This window comes from Liolophura sinensis, chromosome 8 (assembly GCF_032854445.1).
Source record: "Liolophura sinensis isolate JHLJ2023 chromosome 8, CUHK_Ljap_v2, whole genome shotgun sequence".
Lineage (NCBI taxonomy): Eukaryota > Metazoa > Mollusca > Polyplacophora > Chitonida > Chitonidae > Liolophura > Liolophura sinensis.
In genome coordinates, this window is record NC_088302.1 from 50205254 (window position 1) to 50223643 (window position 18390).

Sequence of the window (18390 nt, forward strand, 5' to 3'; positions counted from 1 at the left end):
AAGCACTGTCAGCAGACAGTTGGCTGGATCCATTTCATAGGTGTTCACACACCAGACTGTAAAGAGTTTTTCACAGTGGCTTGGTAAACAGGGTTGAGAAAACCAAAGTAATTCTCTTCTCCTTACCAGGTACTTTTACCTGAGAAATCTCCTGACTTAAAGCCACCCATGAACCAGACCGTCAGCGTCAGAGACTGTGGATTTCATAGTTAGAACTCAGACTGACTGCAGAATGAACACCGGGTTAGCTGAATGATTCAGCAATATCTCCAAGAAAATAATTCAGTCACAAATATCTGCAAATATTACCAACCAGTGGTGAAAGTTAGTTTTCAACAATATCTGGGTCATATCACAATGGTGTTTCAAGAATAGCAGGCCGAACCCAGTGTCAGCATATTTTCTCATGTTTACTGGACCGCCATACTGAAGACATGCAAACAGTCTATTGAGAGCAGTATTTGGCATATCCCTCTGTGTGTGAAGAGTGCCAAGCCAGGTTGTACTACTGGTAACTATGTACATATCCATTTCTTACATGTAAATGTAGATATGAAATGACTCTTACTGTACCGTTTATGATGTGTAAACAATATACATCAATGTATAACAATTTTTCAGTCATAAGACAATGAGTCATTTTGTGTGTGTACATGTATTGTCTTGTGGCTGGGTGAGTCCATGCCATAAAAGTATGGTGTCAAAGATACCCGACATCTCCCACTCACTTGGTTGGTTTCTTTGTACATGTGTGTAGTTGGTTCCAGTCAGCAGAGGGGTAGGAAGGGGTGGGTTATGGGCCATCTTCCACTATGGGTAGCTTACTTCTGCTGCTGTTTGGGACAGTTGTAGGGACAGCTCTATTGGTTGTGTTGCTGCCTTTTATATGTATGAATGTATAAAGCTTCACTTTTCAAACTACATGATATATTGAAGTATTTTTTTTGTGTGTACTCTGTAGTATATGTTTCCTATATATTTGTTTTCTCTGTGAAGACCAGTTTCAGTGTAAATTGACTGAGCTACCTTCCATAAATAAAGATATAATTATTATTCATGACGCCCCGCCCAGTCATATTAGACTGACACTAAGCCAACCAGTCCTGTTTCCTTGCTTTAACTCCTTAGTACAAGTGTTGAGCGCCAAGGAAAGCTGCCGCTAGTCCAATTTTTAAAGTCTTTGGTATGACCTGACCCAGGTTTGATCCTAGGTGTCCCGACTTCGAGGCAGGCGCTGTAACCATTTGGCCACTGAAGCAGTCCAAGCATTTATGAGGCATACACCCTTATTATCCAAGCGTCATTACAGCTGGTCTGCAGCTTGAGAGAGAATTCCTAGAATGTCAAGTTCAGTGTTAACTGTTTATGTTTGGGACAACCTGACATCTTATGCTAGAGTCCTGTATTAATTAACGAAGCAAACCCAGTCACTTCTGCTACAATTATCAGCAAACAGAGACTGGATGTTGGCATGTCACATGTGAGCCCAGCATGTCTGCTATTATGCATGCAAAATATGTAGGTGTCTGTACTGCATGGTGATGAGTTAGCAGTTACGAACACAGTGTACACATATGGTTGCCATGGTGAGCCCATGTATTTAGCTAAATGCAAGGCTACAAAAAGTCTTAAGTGAAATGTCTACATGTACATGTAAATAAAGGCCAGTGGCCCTTTCTACAAAGCGTGCCTAATTTAGAGACAGGCACAGCCATTATGACAACATGTTACTTTAGTTCAGTGAATTTTATTCATTCACGCACTTTTTTTTTTGTAAATGTTTACAATTTGTGTCAAATCTGGCTCTCATCACTTAAAAGCAAAGTTGGTCTTGAAATATTTGCAAAAAACTACTGATGTTACAGTTGAATATGAATGAATTTCCTCATTTGTTGATGAGCAGAACTCTACAGTCAGTGTAACCAGTCCAGAGTTCTGTTAAGCTTAGTTGTGTGGTGAGGCTTTGTACTCTGCCTAAGTGGGTACATGGGCCAGGCCCCTGCAACAGTGTTCTTTGACTGGGTGGCACATCATGTCTGGTGTCTGGTCAGTATAGTATAAGTATGCTGTGGCTGGGTGGTGTATTATGTCTGTTAACTGGTTGGCCTGTGTCCACATACATGTACTGTTACTTAGAAGGTTGTAAGTGTACTGTGACTAGGTCGTGCATTGCATCTGGTGTCTGGTTGGTCTGGTTTGAGTAGTATTCAGTGTCTGTGTGGTGCATCATATCTGGTGGCTGGTTGGCCTTGTGTGAGTTTGAGTAGTTTCCCGTGACTGTGTGGCGCATCATGTCTGGTGACTGGTTGGCCTGTTATGAGTAGTATCCTGTGACTAGGTGGTGCATTATGTCTGGTGGCTGGTTGGCCTGTTATGAGTAGTATCCTGTGACTAGGTGGTGCATCATGTCTGGTGACTGGTTGGCCTGGTAAGAGTAGTACCTTGTGACTAGGTGGTGCATCATGTCTGGTGACTGGTTGGCCTGGTAAGAGTAGTATCCTGTGACTAGGTGGTGCATCATGTGTGTTGACTGGTTTACCTGGTATGAGTAGTATCCTGTTACTGGGGGAGAATGTTATGTAAGGTGTCTGGTCGGCCTGACTTTTGTATACTGTGACTGGGTGGGGTGTCATGTAAGGTGTCTGGTTGGTATGGTGTCAGTACACAGTTACTGGTTGGTGCAACAGACTTGGTGTCTGATTTGCCTAGTGTCAGTATATCAGTTACTGATCAGGGAATGTAGTCTGGTCAGTCAAGTCCAGTTTCTCACACATGGTGTTTAAGTGACACAGCACTATAAAAGAACATCTGAACTCGGGTCAGCCTGTTACAGAGAGACACTGTTGCATAAATATGAATGAAATCATGTTGAAACAAACATTAAAACCCAAGTAAACCCCAAGCCTAAATTCACATGATGAAACACTGGAGATGTCCACCATACTGGACTGCAGTACTTTATTTAATTCTCTTTTGGCATGTACAGGTAAATATTTATGCATCATTACAGTACAGTACAAACATATTTGCTACATGAATCATTATAAACTAAAGAGTATTTGTATTTCATGTGACAATTACCGGTATATGTTTCTCCATATAAAAATTGTGTTAATTTTAAAAAGCACTTATATCTGCAAGCAGGAAACATCAAAAAGCAATGCACACATGTACAATATGTACACCTTTAACATTCACATTTAAATCCCATACCCTGCACAGTACAATTAAGGAAAAACCTTTAAAAAGTTATCTGCATTCTATATGCTTCTGGAATATAAAATATAATTTCACTCTCCCATCCTTGTGCACTATTTTTATGCACAGATCTGTCAACTAATAAATGTCTGTATATATACAGATGTCACTTAATAAACATGTCCATATGCAGTCTTTTTACTTTATAAACATGTCTGTACATACAGACTTTTCACTTAATACATGTACATGTAAATGTGTCTGTATATACAATCCTTTTAGTTACTAAACGTGTCTGCATATGAAGACATTTTCACTTAATAAACATGTCAGTATGTAGACTTTTCACTAAACATGACTATTCACACATAATTTTCACTTAGACTCATCATGAAAACATATATACAAAACCATACTGACTGGAATTAAATGTCCATGTGCATTTATAATTTATATGTGCATGTGCAATTTTTCAGGGTGTCATTTTTCTATACAAAGTTTCTGTAACAAATATCAACATTTTAAACACGTGTCTTTGTGTGTAAGGCACTACTAGCAGTTAATACCTAGAGATATTTACATACTGTACAAAAACATATTGGATGCCTGCTTTCCTTTACTGTTTGTTTTGAGAAAGAAAAAACCCCCGATATAAACGCATATGTACCTGTGTATGTAGATTTATACATAAATGAACTATAATTACATCTTTTTGCAGACATTAGACTTGTACAGAATGAATAATATATTTTCATATGTTCAGTGTGCATTTAAATGTGTTACAATGTGTACTGTAGACTTCTATGGACAGACAGACAATACAGATGGCAAGTCTAGCCCAGACATCAGCCTCAAACTTGTACAGTCTGAATCATGCCAGACATGGCATGGCCTTTGGCGTTTTGGGTATTAAATGAGGCATGAGTATGATAGCTCGGCTAGCCCGTATTACATCACATGCTACCCTATCAACATGCTGCATCTAGATGTGGCTACACTTATGCCATTAGCTCTGGACTACAGCCTGTATCTATCAACAACAGATTCCATTTATAAAAAAAATATTTTTTGCCAATAATGAATTTCTCTAGTATTACTTAAGCATTCCATTAATCAAGCCTTCAATCCGTGTATATGACATGCTCACAGTCTCTGCAGTACCTGAAGTGGAACAGTTCATGTAGTACAACTAATGACACTGTATATGTATTTAGTAATTACAGAAAGTTTAGAAATTGATTCCAAGCAATATTAAGCAGGTCATTTCCATGACAACCTGTGATTAATTTCCCTTCATGCAGCTTTGTGTTTAGCACTGATATCATTCTAAAAATTAAAAACACCATCTAATTTTATTATACACCATACTAAATGTGTAAAACAAGAAACAAACTTGTTTTCGATCTTGACCTGATGGAACACAATATGAATCTGCAAACAATAATTTATAGAAATCATAAAATATTTGAAGAAGTTGTTGCAGAAACAATTTACACATAAGGATCAAGGAAATCTTTAAACACACATAACTCAGGCATGTATCCAGTTGTTATTCAAACTCGATTGGACATTTGAACACAATGAACCTCTACCAAATTTTCTGGGCCAAATCCGACATTATGGCAGTTTATGCAGGTAAACTGATAACCAATGAAAATTGCTGAATTCATTAAATATGCAGATCTCACATGTATGCACAGGAAGGGCTAATTTTCAAACTCTACATGTACCTGAAGTTCTGCAAAGTGAACCTGCACACAAAATTTTATCAACATTGGATAACATCGAGCAATTACTGCGTGGAACCACATCATGACAGACATACTAGGGCCACAAAACTTTGTAACTATCACTTCTCGTAATATTTTTCGTAAAAGACGTTGTCTAGGTTTGTAATAATATAGTGCCATAAGGTGATGTCACTTACAAGAAAAGCTACAAAATTCGAAGTTTAGTGAATGTGGCTCCACACCCAGACAATTATCTGTCTCTTTTACTATTTGGGATAACAATTATTTTATTAAAACTGGAAGGACTTGATACAGGTTTGTACATATACATTTACAAGCATATACATTTAAGATGAGCTGAAAATTAACAAAACATGTTACTACTGTAGGTTCCATGTCCATTGTTTGTATAGCCATTAGATACATGTACTGAAACTCAAGTTTTTCCTGTAACATTCCCTTTTTATATTAAAAAAAATTAAATTCTAACATATCACGTAAAAATATTTGATATCTATTCATTGATACACGTCCACATGAAATAAACAATAATATAGTGCTGTATTTGGTACTCAATACCTGCATGCACAATATACAAGAGCATGAACTATCCCAAATTCTGAATCAAAGTACCCGTAAAACTCGTTTTCATCTCAAAGAAAACAAACTTCTCCAAAATGTTTGCAAAAGAATATACTTGTGCATTTATGATACATATCTGTGTCATGACACTGTATTCATGTTGACCTACTTCTACATGTGTTAACAATATATCCATGAACTACTTCTCATGTGTAAACAATATATCCATGAACTACTCTTACATGTGTAAACAATATATCCATGAACTACTTCTACATGTGTAAACAATATATCCATGAACTACTTCTACATGTGTAAACAATATATCCATGAACTACTTCTACATGTGTAAACAATATATCCATAAACTACGTTTACACGTGTAAACAATATATCCATGAACTACTTCAACATTTGTAAACAATATATCTGTAAGAAACTACAAATGTATATTTGTGTGAAACCATCCAAACTGTACTTGTTGAACTAGGTATGTGAAATGATACATGTACATCTTGTGTCATCAGACATCCATAGAGATCCATAAACACAAAAACAGCCATGCCATCAGACATTCAGAGAATCCACATAAATAAATACAGCCATGCCATAAGGCATTCAACTAAATGCAGATACACAAATACAGCCATGCCATCAGATATCCATGGAAATCCAGGCACAACTGTGTCACAAAATACAAAAACTGTGTCACCAGACTCCACGGCATGGGAAATCACTCTTCACTGTTGCCAGACAGCATGGAAAATGACATAATCTTCACTATCACCAGACACCATGGAAAATCAGACACTCTTCACTGTCACCAGACACCATGGAAAATTAGACACTCTTCACCGGCAGCAGACATCCAAGTTAAATCAGACACTGTGACCACACACACATGAGAAACACAGTCTTGTGTACAGTTCCATGTACAAAAACTTTAATGCATGGGCTACATGTAGGTTTCCTCACACCCCTGACTTCACAGCTTGGTCATCTCAATCTCTACTTCTATTGGATAACCAGTGGACTCCTCATTGTCTACTTCAGCTTCTTCTGGATAACTAGGAGGCTCCATGTTGTCCATTTCAACTGCCACTGGGCAATTAGTTGACTCCCCATTGCCAGCGATTATCTCCCCTGATACATTCTTTAGCTGAAACACAGTGAGTATATGAAACAAGTGCATGTACACATAAATAGGCATTCATGTACATGTAAAAGCCACAAAACTACACAATTTGCAGGTATATCCCACAATGAAATCATTGACAGAAAGTTGTATCTATCTGACAAAGTCACTGCTGAAAGTTTTTAACACTCAACGAAAAGGACGATATGTATAATCAGAGTTTGACTTATTTTGTGGATTTGGGTTTTAGATTATAGTATAGAATAATTCACTTGATAACTACAATATGTTTACAAACAATAATGATTATGCTTTGACAGGTACATCTATATGACAAACCTCCTGACAAAAAAGGCGTAGCTGAACCAGCAAGAGATAGATTTGAACTCTCAACCTTATTGGTCAAGCAGCTCTTGTACCACTAGGGGTAACTGAGGCAGAAATGACCCGTAGCCACAGCTTGAAGATACATGTCAATGAGGTAAATGTTCTTCTGTAATAGTAAACTTAGTTCCATGTCAGATAGTGATAGCATTACCAGACTGCTCACAAAACACTACTACTGTAAGAACATACTATTATAAACTGGGGTGCAAATTACCTTTGGTGACAAAGGTACATGTAACCCCATTACTACAGGTCAAATTTAAAGATGTACAGCATAAAGAATAAAACCAGAGCAGAAAAGCATACAAAGAGTTCAGGTGCAAATAACAGGCAATTCCAATTATTCATTTTGAATGAAATTAAATTTTGTATTTACCTCTCATTTTTAGGACTGCAGGCATATGAATGTAGGTGTAAAAAAATTAACTATCACAAATTTGGGGGAGCAAATGCAAATTTATTGGAAAAAGTTCCATTGGAAGTGCATGAATTCGTTTTATCTAAATGTCTTTAGCATCAATGGCTTTTATCTGCTTTTGTGCTTGAACTCATTATATTTTGCTGGAGTAAGGGTTTTTGACTTACTGACAGACTGGATATGTAGCCACGGCCAGTCTGCGTTGACTTATCACACATCTCCACCGCCCTTTTCTTCCTCGGCATTATAATGTAATCAGAGTTACTGCTGTTCTGTCTGGACACTTGTAGTTTCTCACTGGATGCTGTTTGACCGAAGATAAAGTGCGCTATAGTGTACATTCTATTTGTCTTCTAGTTGGTTAGCGTGCTAGCGCAGCATAATGACCCAGGAGCCTCTCACCAATGCGGTTGCTGTGAGCTCAAGTCCAGCTCATGCTGGCTTCCTCTCCAGCCATACATGGAAAGGTCTACCAGCAACTTGCGGATGGTCCTGGGTTTCCTCCCACAATAATGCTGGCAGCCGTTGAATAAGTGAAATATTCTTGAGTATGGCATAAAACACCAAAATCAAATAAATAAATAAATAAATGTTGGTCTATTGTGTAATATTTTGTGACACTTCTTTTCAACCTGTCTCTGAGTTGTAAAGTGAGATAACAAACAAGAAACAGTTTAACAAAACTGCAGTTGTAAGAACTGTCAGTGGCACATAATAAAACTTAATATCTGAGCAGTTTCAATTCATTGTTAATTGCTTGGTATTATATTTATTCAACATTCTGTGAAAAAACCTTTTGTGATAAATTTTGTACACTTAAAAAAAAATATGAATGTATATGTCTGAGATATATATATATACATTATACAATTAATCAGTGCATTCCTGAGTCTAGTACTACTGTCAGAAGAATCTATTGCTGATAGCACTCACAATTATAGAGGGATGCATTACACTGAGGATTGCTATAGGCATGTTGTAAAATGGCTCGTTGACGTATGTTGTCATAGTGTTTACGGCTGATTGGAGAGTTCAAATTTGTTGACCCTGTCAGCAGACTAGACTCAGATAAACATCCCGTTCTCACACCCGTCGTCGTGAATTCCACTCTCTCTGAAACATCCCAATAAAAACCAAAATTTGGTAAAAATAATAATAATAGATTTTTATATATTCCTTTAACATAAATTTATTTATCTGTTTATCTGATTGGAATTTAGCACAGTACTTACAGTCAGTTTTATGACTGGATAAACCTAGAATGCAGAGAGTAAATTACCGCCTTGAATATACTATTAACAGTGAATAGATGAATATACATTTATCCTGTATAAGACAAAAAATTTTCCGTCTTTCAGCGGACAGTAACAATCACATGAGGTATATTCCGGTATCATGCAACTGAAGCCATTTGCATCTGTTGACAAGGTTATAACTCTTTGTTTGGCACTGCAGCAGCATTACACTTAAAACAACTATCTAAGTCTAATCCCAATAGTGCTACTTGTAGCAGAGACCCAACTTTAAATTCCAACATATTGAAGCATAATGCTGCCTCACTTAATTATCTTGAGGAATCTTATCTTTCAAATACTGAACACAAAAGGATGATGTAATTAGAAGCAATTTGGCAAGAAAATAAAGTATTCATCATTATTATACCCATAAGGAAGGTCCTTTGTAACAATATGCTAATGCTCATTTGCATAGTCTAACATCTGTTGAAAAACACTTGTCTTCCACCAATCTACCATGTGCATATCTGTACATACATGTCACATCAGGAAAACTTCATCAGTAACTTGCCAAAGGTCAATGGTTTATTTATTTTTAATTTTTGAGCATGACATTAAGCAACAATCAAATGAATAGCAAAAAGAGCTCAATAATGAACTACAGTCTTCTTAACTGCAAGTTTGAGGTCTGCATTCACCTGTGACAGTCTCTATAGAGCTGACTCCCAAGTCATGAATAGGTTGATTGATGAGGGCAGTGACAGTTGGCATGTACTGGATGTCCCAGTACTTCCCCAGAGCTGGACCCCAATCTGTGTCTGCTTGATAGCTAGACTTTATTTTCTGTAAAGTCAAACAGACATTGCTACATGTAAATCCATCAACTGTTTCACACAGTATCTAAGAAAATGATGTGACAATAAGCCATAATCATTCACTCATTCTGATAAATTGTAACTTAGCTTTACACTCTTTGCTACTCTAATGAGATACTTATTCTGTTACTTTTTGTTCTCTGATGAGATACTTATTCTGTTACTTTTTGTTCTCTAATGAAATACTTATTCTGTTACTTTTTGTTCTCTAATGAGATACTTATTCTGTTACTTTTTGTTCAGCTAATAACCCAATGATTCAACAGACGAGCACATGCACACCTCATTTCTTCCAAATTTTGGGACAGGTATTAGTAGTGTTAAAAGAAGAATATTACATTTCTTTTATAATACCAGTCTATTGGAAAAATAAAGATATGAGTATGTTGTTCCTTAGATGGTCATCCCGTGTGAGAGAAAAGAAATTCAATATTACTCCTAGAGTTACATATATGTTGGCTAAAAAGAGCAGGCGGGGTGTCCAGATTTCAGAAGAAACAGGGTACATGCAAGAACTTTGTTGATATGCTGTGGCAAAGCAAAACAGTAACTGCTTGGTACTGTAGAGTATCTGAACTGTGCGATACTGCTCGAACAGGTAAAAAAAAAACAAAAAGAAACAAGCAGTACTGAGTGGCAATTGCTCAGTAGTTTAGTTATTTATTTATTTGATTGGTGTTTTATGCCGTACTCAAGAAAATTTCACTTATACGACGGCGGCCAGCATTATGGTGGAAGGAAACCGGGCAGAGCCTGGGGGAAACCCACAACCATCTGCAGTTTGCTGACAGACCTTGTGTTGCTTGTGTTCTTTCTATACCTTAGGCACTAATCTTACATCAAAGAAAATGAATAATAAAACACACCTGTAAGAAAGTTCCTTCCTGGGAAACGATTCTATACACCATGTAAAAGGGGATGGGCAGCAACGGTACAATGGTCAAGCAGAAACCTACAGCCTGAGCCCAGGGCGGAAAGATACGCAAGCCAAACTTTGCTGGAGCATAGTCCACCATGGCAAATATCAATATAAACTGAAACAACAACAGGTATGAGAAATGATGTTTATTATCCTAAAAGAATTCACTAAAGACTTCCGAGGTGGCAGTTAGAGGAAGGGAAGGACAAATGTATTAAACAAAGAAAACATTATTTTTCTTTATTTTAACTGGCAATTATAACACGAATTTCTTTTGGCTACGTAGAGGAGACATTTTACAGGACTGTTCGGGGATATCGCAATCAGGGATATCATGATCTCCACTAAGCTACTTGCTTTCATATCCATGGTGCTGTCTCACTATAAAAATGATATCAAAGACAACGTGCACCACTTTTTAACTACTATAAACCAATCTTCAACCTTTTCAACCACTAAAGCACTTTTTCAGTGGAACTGCATATAATTACATAATCATGAAAATGGAACCAAATCATTCAAGATGAAAGCTTCATAAAACTGTGCAAATTATTTCTATACGCCCACAGTTCTCTCAGTCTTTCAAAATATTAGTTGCAGAGGCAGTTGAAAAGGTTGCAGGATAACTTCTTTAAATGAAAGGAGAAGGCCTTGCATACAGCATGAAATTCATGCTCAACAGCAAGACTGACATGCTACCAAACACACTATGAGTCCACATGTCAGTCGTAGTATTCTAAAGAAAATCTGAAGTCCATATAAAGGATGCAGGTCAAGTGTACTTTACTCACCACAATGACCAAAGGGCTGATCAAACACCACATAATCTTCCACCACAGACTGGGCATCTCACCCACCATCTGCATGATGTTCAACCGGAACTTGTTCACCCCATACAGATAACACAGGCCTAAGCACATAATGATACCAAGGACCATCACTGACCAGCCAGCCAAGTACTCGTCCATCAGCTGTAGCCAGTATATACCTCCCTGCAACACAAAATACACTTCAGCTGTAGCCAGTATATGCCTCCCTGCAACACAAGTTACATATCAGCTGTACCAGTAAATACCTCTCTGCAACACAGATAGACATCAGTTGTGACCAGTATATACCTCCCTGAAACACAAAATACACATGAACTGTTACCAGTATATACCTCCCTGCAACATACACATCAGCTGTAACCAGTATATACCTCCCTGTAACACAAGTTACACATCACCTGTTACCATTATATACCTCCCTTCAACACAGATACACATCAGTTGTAACCAGTATATACCTCCCTGCAACACAAGTTACACATCAGTTGTAACCAGTATATATCTCCATGCAACACAGATGTACCCAGTATATATCTCCCTGCAACACAAGTTACTTATTTATTCATTTATTTGATTGGTGTTTTACGCCATACTCAAGAATATTTCACTTATACAATGGTGTCCAGCATTATGGTGGGTGGAAACCGAGCAGAGCCTGGGAAAAAACACAACCATCCGCAGGCTGATGACGGACCTTCCCACGTACGGCCGGAAAGGAAGCAGCATAAGCCAGACTTCAACTCACAGCGACCACATTGGTAGGAGGATCCTGGGTCATTGCACTGCGCTAGCACGCTAACCAACTGAGCCACGGAGTTAAACATCAGCAGTACCCAGTATATACCTCACTGCAACAAGTTACACACCAGCTGTACCTAGTCTATACCTCCCTGCAACACCAAAATACACATCAGCTGTACCAAGTATATATCTCCTTGCAACACAAGTTACACATCACCTGTAGCCAGTCTATACCTCCCTGTAACACAAACATACATGAGCTGTAACCAGAATATACCTCAGTGCAACACAGATAGACATCAGCTCTAACCAGTCTATACTTCCTTGCAACACAGATCCACATCAGCTGTACCCAGTATATATCTCCTTGCAACACAAGTTACACATCAGTTGTACCCAGTATATATCTCCCTGCAACACAAGTTACACATCAGCTGTAACAAGTATATACCTTCCTGCAACACATACACTTTAGCTATGCCCAGTTTATACCTCCTTGCAACATCACTCACACAACAGCTGTAACCAGTATATACCTCCCTGCAACACAAGTTACACACAAGCTGTAACCACTTCATACTTCCCTGCAACACAAAATACACATCAGCTGTACCCAGTATATATCTCTCTGCAAGACAAATACACATCGGCTGTTACCAGTACATGCCTCCATGCATCACAAGTTACACATCAGCTGTAGCCAGTATAAACCTCCCTGCAACACAAATATACATGAGCTGTAACTAGAATATACCTCAGTGCAACACAGATAGCCATCAGCTCTAACTAGTCTATACTTCCATGCAACGCAGATCCACATCAGCTGTACCCAGTATATATCTCCTTGCAACACAAGTTACACATCAGCTGTAACCAGTCTATACCTCCCTGCAACACAGATCCACATCAGCTGTACACATCAGCTGTACCCAGTATATATTTCCTACAACACATACACACCAGCTGTACCCAGTCTATACCTCCTTGCAATACCACTCACACAACAACTGTAACCAGTATATACCTCCTTGCAATACCACTCACACAACAGCTGTAACCACTATATACCTCCCTGCAACACAAGTTACAAATAAGCTGTAACCAGTTGATACCTCCTTGCAACACTGATACACATCAGCTGTACCCAGGCTATACTTCCTTGCAACACGTTACACATCAGCCGTAGTGAGTCTATATCTCCCTACAACACAGGCACATATCAGCTGTAACTGGTATATACCTCCCTGCATCACAGATACACATCAGCTGTAACCAGTATACACTTCCCTGCAACACAGAAACACATCAGCTGTAACCAGTATGTACCTCCCTGGAACACAGATACACATCAGCTGTAACCAGTACATGCCTCACTGCAACACAGATACACATCAGCCGTATGTATATCCCTACAACAGAGGTACACTTCAACTGTAACCAGTATATACATTTTGTACCTCCCTGCAGAGACAGATACACATCAGCTGTAACCGGGTATATACCTATCTTCAACAGATATACAACACATCCGGTAACAAACCTGAGTGGTGAGGGGCAGACCAAGCAGGTAGAGCAAACAACAGAGGAAGAGTAACATCCACACTCGTCGTCTCTTCAGCAGTGGCATGTTCTCATCAACGATGGCTGTTACGATGGTCTCTACGGTGGTTATCTGTGTGCTCAACCCTATCATGCACAGCATCAGGAAGAACAGGACAGACCAGAGCGGGGAGATCGGGAACCTGGATATTGCTTCAGGGTAGGCAATGAAGGTAAGACCCACATCTAAAATGTAAGAAAAGCCACAATTTTTCCTTGTTCTTATGATCAGAGAGCCAACTGGAGATGTGATTCACATAATGACATCACCAAATTTTCACACTGAAAATACCAGTTTTTAGAGGCACTACAGGCTGTCATATGTTAGCACGTTCAAACATAAATCCCATTAAATGAGAGGAGATTTATTTGAAATTGTCAAAATACATAGGTTACTTTCCTTTTCAATGACTTACCTCTCTTGAAGGTAGGTGTCTATCTTTTATTTCAGTATCAAAACCTATGACACTGGAAAATATTGCTGTTTTGATACTTGTCAGTTTCAGTGTTTCAATGTCAGTTTCGCAAATGCACAGGAGCCAAATGCAATGATTCAAAAGTAGTTAACCTTTCAGGAAACTTTACCAGTGGATTAGTCACCGCTGATCACTGTGGTAAATTCCATCACGCCAATACTTCCAACATCACTGAATAGTTGAACTGATGCCTTCGTGAATATTTACAAAGTTTTTAAGAATACTTGCAAATCATCACACACCTTTTTCCAGTAACAAAGATTTGGAACTTTTTGAAATGGTCATTGCTTAAAAATCACAAATCAAAAGACAATGAATGCAAACACAATCACATTACAACATTAATTTGTAACAGTTCGCCACAAAGTGTGAACAGGGTTTCAAATTGTGTTTGCTTGCAAAAGTTTACAATGCTTTAACATGATAAGACCTGTTGATAATGAGTCAGATGTCTCATTCACACTTGACACTGACACATGTACATGAATCGGGAACATTCTCACTCACCAGACTGTATGACATTCTCAACTGTAGTGTTCAGCTGTTTCCCCAGAACCCCAATCATGGAGAATACACTAAAGCCAGCCAGCACGCTCATGAGTGTATCTCCTAAGCATATGATCAAAGCATCCCTGTAAGAGATGGCAGTACACCTGTATGGGCATTCATTCATCACAGTTTAACCAACAAGCAGGTATTAAAGTACAGGTACATCATATCCCTGAAGAAATCCAGTCTGAAACTGCCAGTGGGAATACCAGTAGACTGAAGCAGATATAGAAATGATTTACTTTTTCAATATTCCTTCATCAAACCAGGAAAAGTAAACTTTTTAATTATATGCTGTAAATTTTCAACCTTTAACAACCACTAAAGTCCTTTCCTCAGTGGAATTCATGCATATAATTCTTTTTGTAAATGATGCTGAAAATGATTTGTTTGTGTCTTTAAAAAGGCCAGCTTCATAAAAAGCCAAGGTGTGTAAATTCTCACCTATATATATTATTCTGGAATTTGTTGTAACTGGCTAGTGTAGAGAGGCCACCCCAGCAGACGGAGAGAGAGAAGAAAATCTGGGCGGCAGCATCGCTCCACACTCTGGCTTCCCCCAGCAAGCTCCAGTTTGGCGTCACGTAGTACTTGATGCCATCCAGGTAACCATCCATGGTTGTACTCTGAATGAGTAGGGTGAGGATGGTCAGGTACGGTACAATCACGATCAGGTACATCACCTGGAACAGTCAGAAACAAGCATACTGTGTTACTGTAATACGATGACAAATTGAACACGATGAAAAATACTTTCACTTTCATCATAGAACTATTCGTAGAAGTGACTTAGTGTGAATGTGACATTTTGCCTACCTTGCCAGATGACTTGATACCCCGGACCAGGAAAATGAAAATAAGGGTCCAGGCGAGTAACAGAGTGAGAGCAAGCTTCCACTGGATGTGTCCAAGCTCACCGATAGTCCCAGATATGTTCAGGATGTACAAACTGCAAAAACCACAACACATTGCATGTATCTAAAACAGCCGTGTATCTTTCTCTCTTTTGATTTAAATAGGTGGTAAGTGAGTTTTCAACATTTTCCAGTACTTGATTTATGACAGTGGCTGATTAAAGAAGGACTGTCCCAGTTATGTTACTTCTATTACTGCCTCAATAGACACCACACATGACACCCCAATCATTTCACATTGCAAACAGACTGATTTCTTATTGTACAATAGAATATTAGGGAAGAAATTTTGATGTATGGGTGAAATTTGAGAACAATAGTTAAGGTTAATGTATAGGTATAGATACTTGCAGGTGCATACAAGACTCACTAGAAGAACTCTTCACTCGGGGTATTATAGCGAAAACCATCCTTGTGCAGTACTGATAGTGTGTTGTTAGTCGTATTAACAGACCACTGAGTACAGAACGGGTCAAAGCCATTTGGAGTGATGTCCCCTGAATACTGTTCTGACATGTTGTAAGATGGCTGCTGACTGGAGTTTGTTAATGACGTGGAATCTGCAGAACAGTTTCCTGGCAACAAGATATTGGCATTGCACCCTGAAGGAAGGAAGAGAATATGAAGCTAATCATTTCACATTTATTTTAACAACATATGTTTACATTTAAGATTTCATTTGAAAGTGTTGGCTGCTTATAAAGGATAGAAAAGAAAAAAAAAATACTGCAGAGCTGGTTTCATGAAAATATACAGAATATTGAAGAGGGTATCCCATTTTGCAAACAATATTTTAAAATCTTTTTTGACAACTTTGAAATTGTCATTGTACATATATGTATGAAAAACACTATGTAGAGTATAATGGACTGTAATTCTTCAGCCTCTTTGCATGTTTGCAAGGTGTTTAATTCAAACATATTCTGTCGACATTATTCTGTGTAGACTGATAAATCTACTGATAAAAGCCTAGGGGAGTTTGATATATATAATAATGACATCTTTATTTATCGAAGGGAGCTCAGTGAATTTATTATCCAAGGTTTTTATCCAAGGCCTTAGCAGAGAAAACAAATATATAGGACACAACTGTCTTGCAACTGTCCCAACCAGCAGAAGTAAGGTAGTGGGAGACGGCCCATTACCGACCCCTTCCTACCCCTTCCCCTGCTGGCTGGAACCCTCTACGCACATACAGAGAGAAACAAACCAAGTGAGTGGGAGATGGCCCCTTTCCCATCCCCCGTTTGGTCTGAACAATGCACATGTGTGCAAAGCATGCTACAGGGGCATAGCCTTATTTAAAGATTTTCTTTAATAATTATAATAATGCATCTAAGTATAACTGATACTCTGAAAGCATAAGTACATGTATATTTTATTTGTTATCAGACTATAAGTGTGATTTTAAGTAGCATGATTGAAAGCTTGAGAGAGAAGGGCTTCTTTTATGTGAATAAGGTGGATACGTGGATATCATTACCTCATGATTTATCTGATTTGTGTTTTATGCCGTGCTCAAGAATATTTCACTTATACGATGGTGGCCAGCATTATGGAGGGAGGAAACCAAGCAGAGCCCGGGGAAACCCCACGACCATCCCAGGGTTGTTTGCCAGACCTTCTCATGTGCAGCCAGAGAGGAAGCGGGCATGAAACTCACATTGACCATACTGGTGAGAGGCACTAGAATCATTGTGCTATGCTGGCACGTCAGAGGGGTGTCTCAGTATCATTGGGACGCCCTATTCTGACAAAATAACATGGGAGAAATAGAGAAAAGAAGAGAAAATTGGAAATGAGATGGCCTGATTTCAAATCTAAATCTACACTGGCAAGCTAACCCCTTCGGCTCTGGAGGAACCATAATGCTCTGGGTGACTTACATACAGTGTTCCAGGTATTTTTGCAGGAGATCCATGGGAGCTTGCTCGTCATGGAGGTGAACAGATAGAGGAATGACCATGCCACTACCATGTTGGAATAGAGGCTCACTAAGGCAGAGATTATCACCATGGAGACACCAACACCTGGTAAGCCAGAAAATAACCAATATTTCTATTTTCTAATTAAAATAGTATTATATTTTGCATGGAAAGTACAGATTCAGAAGTAGTTTAGTACTTTGTATAAAAATTCACTTTCTGTAAATCACTGAAGATTTCAAGTACATTTTTAAAAATAAGGAAACCACAGAGGCATTTCAATGAATGGTTTGTGTCCAAAAGCTCATTTATCTATGAATCTATGATTAACTTTGGTAATGGAGCTGTTTACGGATCATAAAAAAGGGCTTGAACAAAATCACATGTAAATCATGCCATAGGCATAAGAGTACCTTTGAGAAGAGGAACAGACTTCCACATTGAGATAGGCCCCAGGCTGGCATACTGCCCAAACGAAAGCTCCATGAACACCAGGGGTATGCCACAGAATATCAACATTGTCAAGTATGGGATGAAAAATGCTCCTGCCAAAAAAACACACAAAGATGGCTACAGTTATTGACTCATGCTAGTTACATCTACAAAATCAGGATTCCTATCAAAAAATATTTCTGCATAAAAAACAGGAATACTCATTACACTAAATTTAGTCTGCACTTTATCAAGCTAAATTATTTAAGGTTTAATGTGATTAACTAAATTATTTGACCAACAAATGTGTTACCAGACCACCATATTGACAGTGCTGTCTCAGTGGAAAGATATACTGCAGACACCATAAAATTGTCTGTGTTGGACAAAATAAAAAGGTTGATTTAAATTTTATTTTCATTCTAGTTTTGGATTTTTTAGAGTT

The 18390-nt window shown here is 38.4% G+C and overlaps 1 protein-coding gene across 1 annotated transcript in view; it reads right to left on the bottom strand.

Annotated features, from left to right (window-relative positions):
* Positions 1 to 2915: 2915 nt before the first annotated feature.
* Positions 2916 to 18390, bottom strand: part of LOC135472612 (uncharacterized) — a 64643-nt gene continuing 49168 nt past the window's right edge. The window contains exons 16-28 of the mRNA XM_064752196.1: positions 17927 to 18058; positions 17475 to 17618; positions 15959 to 16190; positions 15491 to 15623; positions 15119 to 15357; positions 14633 to 14757; positions 13591 to 13835; positions 11271 to 11471; positions 10427 to 10594; positions 9384 to 9528; positions 8384 to 8563; positions 7618 to 7754; positions 2916 to 6669 (exon numbers count right to left, since the gene is read on the bottom strand). Of these exons, the coding sequence (XP_064608266.1) occupies positions 6496 to 6669; positions 7618 to 7754; positions 8384 to 8563; positions 9384 to 9528; positions 10427 to 10594; positions 11271 to 11471; positions 13591 to 13835; positions 14633 to 14757; positions 15119 to 15357; positions 15491 to 15623; positions 15959 to 16190; positions 17475 to 17618; positions 17927 to 18058 (2255 nt within the window). The 3' untranslated portion in view covers positions 2916 to 6495. The remainder of the gene's footprint in view (positions 6670 to 7617; positions 7755 to 8383; positions 8564 to 9383; positions 9529 to 10426; positions 10595 to 11270; positions 11472 to 13590; positions 13836 to 14632; positions 14758 to 15118; positions 15358 to 15490; positions 15624 to 15958; positions 16191 to 17474; positions 17619 to 17926; positions 18059 to 18390) is intronic.